We start from the raw sequence: 8,808 nt of genomic DNA, 5'->3' as shown, positions 1-8,808 counted from the left end.
TGGCAGACGCCCTGGGGGGGATGCGCCCCCCCCTCCCTTCCGTCAACGGACCATACAAAACTGCCTGTACTTGCCTTGTTAGAGACAGAGCCTCAGATATATAAGGAGCAGACAGAGAAGGTTTCAGTCGCAGTCGCTGTGCGAGCCATACACCACTCACCTGCACCTACACACACACATAACACACACACATATACACCCACATACACGCCTCCACCACCTCCTGTACGGTCCCCCTTCATTCCTGCGCACATTCCCCATACGGTCCTCTGACTGACCGGATGAGTTACCCGGTGGATACGATAGGGAGCCCATTTAGGAGAAGTATGGATACTAGGACGACCAGCTACGGCTACGGCCGCTCGACCGGCACCCCCTCCAGCGGCTTCCGATCCCAGTCCTGGTCCAGGGCAAGCCCCGGCTCCACCATGACCTCTTCTTACAAGAGGAGCGTGAATATGCCGGTGTCTCGCGCCTACAGCTCCGCCGACAGCGTTGATTATAGCCAGACCTCCATGCTGAACGGAGACTACAAGCGATCGAACGAGAAGGAGCAACTTCAAGGGCTCAACGACCGGTTTGTTGTTTACATTGATAAGGTGCACTACCTGGAGCAGCAAAACAAGCAGATCGAGGCAGAGATCCAGGCACTGCGGCAGAAGCAGGTGTCACGCTCCCAGCTGGGCGACCTCTACGACGAGGAGCTGCAGGAGCTGCGCTCCATGCTGGAGCAAATCCACCACGACAAGGCGCAGATCCAGCTCGACACCGACCACATCGAGGAAGACATCCAGCGGCTCAGGGACCGCTTCGACGAAGAGGCTCGCATCCGGGAGGAGACAGAGGCGATCATCCGCATCCTGAGGAAGGACACGGGCGACTCGGAGCTGATGAAGGCAGAGTTGGAGAAGAAAGTTCAGTCGCTGCAGGACGAGATCGCCTTCATCCGCAACAACCACGAAGAAGAAGTGAGCGACCTGATTGCCCAGATCGAGGCGTCACAGGTAACCGTGGAGAGGAAAGACCTCCACAAGACGGACATCACCGAGGCGCTCCGGGAGATCCGCTGCGAGCTCGAGGGCCACTCCAACCAGAACCTGCAGCAGGTGGAGAACTGGTTCATGTGCCGTTACTCCAAGCTCACCGAGGCCGCAGAGCAGAACAAAGACGCCATAAAGTCCGCCCGTGACGAGATAAGCGACTACCGCCGCCAGCTGCAGTCCAAGACGGTGGAACTGGAGTCCGTCCGCGGGACAAGAGACTCGCTGGAGAGGCAGCTGAACGACATCGAGGACCGCCACAACAGCGACCTGTCCAGCCTTCAGGTATGGAGAGCCGTGCAAAGAGCTGTTAAAATGAGATATAAGGTTGAAATAAATATACTTAATATAAGATTAATTTTAATTTTTTATTTTGCGATTAAACAAACGTTTTTGTGTTAAATAATTAATAATCAAAGTTTGAATGATTATAAATAGAAGTTAATCTGCATATTATTTCATATGTTTTATATCTTTGTGACGCAGGTTGCATTTGAGGGACTCAATCAGTCAAATTCATTTTTCCCTTCCTATACTGTATATTGGCTGTGGGTGGGCCTGTGATAAAACATTTTCTGCTGCGTAATGGTTCATCACTGCAATTTACAACTCAGCTCTGACTTTCTTTACAAGCTTGAGAGATTTCCAAGTGTCAGGGAATTGTTAGAGGGAGACACTGCAGCAGACCCTCTCTCTCTCTCTCTCTCTTGCTGAGTCAGAGGCATGGGTCGATGCCTGCATTGGCTCTGTCCTCACATCACCCCACTGAGATTTTGAGGTAGGGGCGGGGTGGGGATGTATTGACAAGCATAGAGGCTGTCCTTGAAAGACCTGCACCAAGAATGCTGAATTGCGTCAGAATAAATTAAAGCAGCGGCCTTTGGCGCACAGAGTTTACAGAGTTTATTCGAACAAAGAGAACCCATAAAAGTTCATTTAAATGAATATGCAGAATATTATATAGCTTTACCATGCATATTGCTTTGTTAATCAACCTTGTATTGCGTCTGCTTTGTTTTATTCCCTCAGGAGACAGTCCACCAGCTAGATAATGAGCTCAAGAGCACCAAATGGGAGATGGCCCGTCACTTGCGCGAGTACCAGGACCTCCTCAATGTCAAGATGGCCCTGGACATTGAGATCGCTGCATACAGGTATACTGATTTGACATTAGAGGAGTGGTTCAGAAATAACATTTAACCTTCAAACATTTTACACCACTGCTACTCTTCCCGGCTCCATATTTACTGCTTTAACATATGACATTTGTTGTTAATTTAATTTATTTAAGGTCCCATTGAGATTAAGAATCTCTTTTTTAAGGGAGACCAGGCCAAGACAGTCAGCAGCAACTGTTACACATTTCCAGACAACACAAAATACTAAATACTAACACAATAACTAAATACATAACACTAATCACACAAACACATACAAACATATTTTGTCTGAATGAAATGTAATGACATATCTGAGACAAGTCATTTTTTTCAAGGTATTTAAAAAAAATGGAAATAAAATGGATTAATGATGAAATGATTTTGTCGTCCCCAGGAAACTCTTGGAGGGAGAGGAGACCCACTTCAGCACTTTCCCTTATCACCAGGTGGTCACCCCCGCCAAAATCTCTAAGTCCAAACAAGTCACTCCCAAGCTCAAGGTGCAGCACAAGTTTGTGGAGGAGATCATCGAGGAGACCAGGGTGGAAGACGAAAAGAGTGACATCGACGAGGCCCTGGCGGAGATAGCGCAAGAGCTGTCGGCCACGCTCGGAGCCGGGCCAGAGGACGAAGACGAGGGAGAGGGAGAGGAAGATGAGGCAGAAGAGGAAGCAGAAGAGGAAGCAGAAGAGGAAGGAGAGGCGGAGGGCGAGGAGGAAATCGTAGCCGCCACCGAAGCCAAAGTCAGCGCTAGTGCACCCGCCAAGGAGGAAGAGGAGGAGGAAGAGGAGGGAAAGGGTGATGATGAGGAGGAAGAAGAGGGAGGTGAAGAGGCAGAGAAGGAAGAGGAAGGTGAGGGAGAGGACGAGGGAGAGAAGGGAGATGACGCAGAGGGAGCCGACGAAGGGGGAGAAGCAGAGGAGGGGGGAGAAGGAGAGGACGAGGAGGAAGTGGAGGAGACAGTGCTGTGCTCCAAAGCCCCTGAGTCCAAGGCCTCTCCTGACGACAAAGAGACGGCCGCAGACAAAGAAGAGGAGGGGGAAGCCAGCGCCGAAGAAGAGGAGGCTGCAGGCGATAAAGACAAAGACGAGAAGGAGGACAAAGAGGAGGACAAAGAGGACGACAAGAAGGTGAAGGAAGAGAAAACAGATGACAAATCAGAAGAAGAAGTCGTCGCCAAGGCAGAAGCTCCTAAGACGAAAGCAGCGAAGCCTGCACCTTTGAAGATAGAAGAGGTCTCAAAACCAGATTCTCCAAAATCTGTATCCCCAAAAGTTGGGTCCCCCAAATCTGATTCACCCAAACCCCAGTCCCCCAAAACTGAATCCCCGAAACCCCAGTCCCCCAAAACTGAATCCCCTAAACCCACATCTCCTAAATCCGAATCCCCTAAACCCCAGTCCCCTAAATCTGAATCACCCAAACCTATGTCTCCTAAATCTGAATCACCAAAACCTATGTCCCCTAAATCTGAATCACCCAAACCTATGTCTCCTAAATCTGAATCACCCAAACCTATGTCTCCTAAATCTGAATCACCCAAACCTATGTCTCCTAAATCTGAATCACCCAAACCTATGTCTCCTAAATCCGAATCCCCTAAACCCCAGTCCCCTAAATCTGAATCACCCAAACCTATGTCTCCTAAATCTGAATCACCCAAACCAATGTCCCCCAAATCCGAATCTCCTAAGCCAACATCTTTGAAGCCCGAGTCTCCCAAAGAAGGCTCACCAAAGGCTGGATCCCCGAAAGTCCAGTCCCCTAGGCCAGAATCCCCTAAGCAGGAGTCCCCAAAATCCAAATCCCCCAAAGCCGAGTCCCCCAAAGCCGAGTCCCCTAAAGCCGAGTCCCCCAAGACAGACGCCGCCAAGGCTCCCGAGGCTCCCAAAGAAACTGCCCAAGAAGAAGAAGAAGAGAAACCAGAGAAGAAGAGCGACGACAAGACGGTGGAGAAGAAGGACGTGGCCATGAACGGCGACGTGGACAAGAGCAGCGCCGAGGAGAAGGAGAAGGACCAGGGCAAAGATGATGATGATGATGTCATCGCCAACGGTGTGGACGAGAGCCCCGTGAAGGACGACGGCCAGAAGGTCACCATCACCAAGACTGTGGAGACCATCACCACCGGAGAAGACGGCTCCAAGCACGTCACCAAGTCCGTCACAGTGACCGAGACCATGAAGGAGGAGGTGGAAGAGGTGGTGCAGGAGAAGCTGGTCTCCACCAAGAAGACCGAGAAGCTCTCCACCCAGTCCATCAAGCAGGTGACCGAGACCGAGTGAGCTAGAGACTCCCCCAAGACGGCTGACCTGAAGTCAGGGGGTTGTGTGTGGTGGTAGAGGAGAGGGGGGGGGCCAGAGGAGGAGGAAGACCCGAAAGACAAAGCAATCAACACCAGAACTAACATAACAAATAAAACAAATCATACAGCTAGAGCGATGTATTAAAGATAACCACTCTCACACATACGAAACAAATCATAAGAGAGAAGCCAAAACCTTAAATGCTTCAAAGTTTCAAGAATTGCATGTTGAGTGATAGCTTTAAAAAAAAAAACAGGGGGGCTTCGCTGCAGACGCGGTCGGGGGAAGCGAGCGACTGAGACATTTTAATCCTCTTTTTCTTTCTTTCTGCAGTTCACGGGTGAGCTCAAGGGAGGGAGGGGTAGTCTCTGCATGCCAGCTCAGGAGAGGGGAGTACGGTCCCCTCTAATCCGTATGTATGGTAGAAATACAATGTACAAAGAGTGTATATGTACAAGGAATACGTGTAGTGTGGGTGGGAGAGTGAGAGATGTATGATTAAGAGTTGAGTAGTTCTTTTTTTAGTTTGAGTAAAAGGAATGGGACAGGCCGGGCGGGAGCGTCCCTCTACTGAAGAGGCCTTACGTGACATGTGAAGATACAGACTGAGCCAAAAAAGCAAACTAAAAACAAGATACACAACTCACAGTGAAGAGACAAGATGGGGCAGCGGTATGATGGAACACATGACCATATACATCCAGTAACTGAAGCAGTTCAAAGCTTAACGAAACCTGAAGAAACTCCTAGCCTTAAACATGCTTTTTATCAGTGTCTGTTATGTTTACCTGAGTGCAACTGAAAAAAAAATATATTGTTCATGCACAGATAATGCGCATTCTTGTATGCATAGGATGGACTTGAATTTAAATACAGAAATAAATGAGGTGCTACTGTTTGCAATCCCATGACTTTAATCATCATGAATGATTTCCCAGCAGCATTTGCTCAATAAATGTCATTATGAAGATGAAACAAAAGGTGTCTTGTCATTTTATATTAATGTTTAAGTGTATTCTTTGAAATTACATATACACACAGGTATCCAACATTACATCAGAGGGGTTAAGTATCACGAGTTAGCAGAAAAGAGCTTTACGATAAATCTAATTAAATGAATGGCTTTCAATAAAAATAATTCTTGCATATTTTGTGATTAAATGTGGAAACTAACTGAACTCATGCTTAAATAATTTTTCAAACACAAAATATTACCAATACCAACGTGTGGAGACAGCTAATTTAATGAATCAAGAAATACATGTAACTGATTTCTCTTCAAATGCTAGTGGCCACATAAATAAATGCTGTACTGAGATTCATGTTCAGATAAATATGATGATGTCATTAAATGCAGATCTTGAAAATGGAGAATTTTGCCAATAATGTGATTTGTTATCAACCAAGGATGTAATTTATCCAATCTTATTTAGAATTGAGCTCTTATTGAAGGCCTTCTTTTCGTGGATATTTAATTCAGGAGAAACCAGCCCGATAGTGGTTTCCCGGCTTTTATATTGCTTTAAAGATATTTCTATATCTTTAGATTTGACCGATGTGCTGCAAAGCCTTTTCTAGGAGGTCTTAAATGGATGGCTTTCTAAAGCCAAACTTAAGCTGTGGAGTAATGGCAGGTGTTATCGTTGAGAGGCTGGGTGAAAAGAAAAAGCACCGTATCAGTGTTTTAAGATTTTTGTAACAGTTCTTTAAACCCACAGCCGGGGATTTGTGTTCCACACCTGCTACTGCTTACAGTTATTGTCTACTCAAGGGGGGGAAATAACACAAGCAGCTGCTGGATGATGCCAGATTAAATAACCCAGCAGTTTTAAAGGTGCATAAAGTGGCCTGGCATATCAACTCTTACCTGTAAATGATAAGGTTGATAAAGCAATAGTGGCAAATATACGAGTACACGTCCTGACAAAGTGAGTTTTTTCCACAATATGTCCCCTTTTTAAATGTGGTTTTAAGCTTACTAGTGCAGTGCCTGTAGGAAGCAGGTCAGCTGTGTGTGTCCCGCTCGTCACTCATTTCAAGCTTTGGTCGCAGCAACCAATCAAATCAGAGGGAGGCGGGGTTTAGCCAGAGACTACTTCACTACAGACTACTGCCCGTCATTACTGTGGCCTTCAGTGTGCGCATGTATTCGCCGCGAGCATGATATAAATATGATAACTTCTACATATTTGGTCCAAAACTTCATAATCAATCAAGGATGCACACCTTCGTGCCGTGCGCAAGCCATATCCGGAAGCTCAGGCCGATCTGATTAACAGTGAGAGAGATATGCGAGCCACAGACAGACACACACACAGACAGACAGACGTTTCTTGCTTTATAGATAGATATACTGTATATAGATAGATGGTTAGAATTGGATTAGGGTTAGGGTTTGAAGTGGGGTATGAGGTTGGGTAAGGGTCTAGGTATCATTGCATTATATCAATGAAGGTCCTCACAAGTATAGGAAGCCATGTTTTTTTTCCCCCTGAGTGTGTGTATTCTAGAACACTCACTTACATCATGCGCATACATTAGAACACTACTGTTCTAAAATGACATAATGCGCATAAATTAGAAAACTGACAGAGCACGGTTCTGAACTGTGTGATGTCATCATTTTGAGGGAAGAAAGAAGGAAAAATATTCATTTCAGTCCTGGACCTTCAACTGGTAAGAAGCAAGACAAACACAAAGCTCCTCAAACTCATCCAGAAAATCAGCAAAAACTGAAAAGGAACAAACATGTCTCTACTACGAAGACAGAGAATGATGAACCCTAACATGAGTAGGAGGCCAACACTCACTACAGAGGTAATGTATTAACCAACCAACTATATGTTTTTTATTTATTTTCTTTTATGTAGCACTTTGACATATAGTAAAACAGAGTGCATTAAAAATAAAATGTATTATAATTTTTATTAACTATAGGCTACATTTACTTGAATTTGAGTAAAATTTTAGACTTTTTTGTGTTTAAGTGTTTTTCCCATTTATACTCATACTAAACTAAATCTAAAAGGGCATATAGTAATTTTCATTGAGTTACATTGATTTTAGTGATATAGTTATTAGTTATTGCTCAGAAATTGAGTTTACTTACAAAAACACATGACCAGTATAGGAAATCCACTGGACTGTTTTAGATTTATTTTAGCCTTATAGTCAAAATGAATGTTTGTTCGATGTTTGTCACACCATATCAGGTGTGTAAAGTACATCTTACATTTTGCATTGTTTTTTTATGAATGTAGCCTAGCCGATATGCAGTTTGAAAAGTACAGATAGATAGATACATAGATAGATATACAGACAGACAGACAGACAGACAGGTCACAACAACAGCATTTCATTTAACAGCAAGCAAAATACTATCAGCCAACAGACATTCAAAATCAATAGATTCAATAGAAATTGAATAATGAGACTGAATCACTGACTCAACCTTTTAACCCTCTGAGGTCTAGGGGTATTTTCTCCGATTTTACATACTTCTATAAATACCTATTTCAAATGTGCAAGAAGATAAATTATACCAATGTGTTTTATATGGAAATGTTCAGAACACATTAGGCCTTTGTTTTCTGAGGTCTACTTATGTCCTAGACCATTGCGTATATAAATAATTGGCTTAAATGCTGAAAAATGTTACAACAGAAGAGGCGGTATCATCTAGCACTAGCCTTTCACCCCCACCTAGACAACACAGAAAGTCTGAGGTCGAAACAGAGTCAATATCTAGTCAGGAGAACTCAGATTTTGAGATTGCATTTGACCAAAAAACCAAGAAATGGAGAACCATCAAAGGGAACAAGAAGCAGTCGAAGTGGTGGAGCGGCTTCCAGAGCGGTCTGAAAAATCTAAAGACAAAGGTTTCCAAGCAGAAGCAGCAGACGAGGGAAGAACTTGGAGATAACTCGTCTGGATGTCAACACTCCTCCGTCAGTCCAGAACATCAGGACCAAACCTCCTGGGTAAGATCTAGGAACAACAGGAGCCCACTGCAGTCAGAGGAATTTAAAATGGCCGTTTCGATAAGTGAAGGAAATGACGCCAAGGCCAAGAAGAAGAAAAAATCCAAAATCTTCAAAATCTTCTCCAAGGTATGGAAGCAAATCTATTAGACCAGATAGAATGAACTTGAATATATATATACAGCTCCGGAACAAATTAAGTGACCAGTCTGGATTTTTCTTAAATCTTCATCTCTACATTACTTAATGGAAATGCTCTTTAATGACAATATTCTTATTAATAAAACCAAAATGTTCATTCTACTCGAACATATGCCTATAA

The 8,808-nt window shown here is 44.5% G+C and overlaps 1 protein-coding gene across 1 annotated transcript; it reads left to right on the top strand.

Annotated features, from left to right (window-relative positions):
• Positions 1 to 281: 281 nt before the first annotated feature.
• On the top strand, positions 282 to 4,485 carry nefma (neurofilament medium chain a; the record flags this gene model as incomplete). The annotated part of the gene is made up of 3 exons (XM_080047275.1): positions 282 to 1,325; positions 2,070 to 2,194; positions 2,595 to 4,485. 3 exons carry the CDS (start codon positions 282 to 284, stop codon positions 4,483 to 4,485), a joined length of 3,060 nt encoding a protein of 1,019 aa, XP_079903401.1.
• Positions 4,486 to 8,808: the final 4,323 nt, after the last annotated feature.

This window comes from Ammodytes marinus, assembly GCF_949987685.1.
Source record: "Ammodytes marinus genome assembly, chromosome: 18".
Lineage (NCBI taxonomy): Eukaryota > Metazoa > Chordata > Actinopteri > Uranoscopiformes > Ammodytidae > Ammodytes > Ammodytes marinus.
The sequence above is the reverse complement of the archived record's forward strand: the minus strand, read 5'-3'. Positions and strand labels throughout refer to the sequence as shown.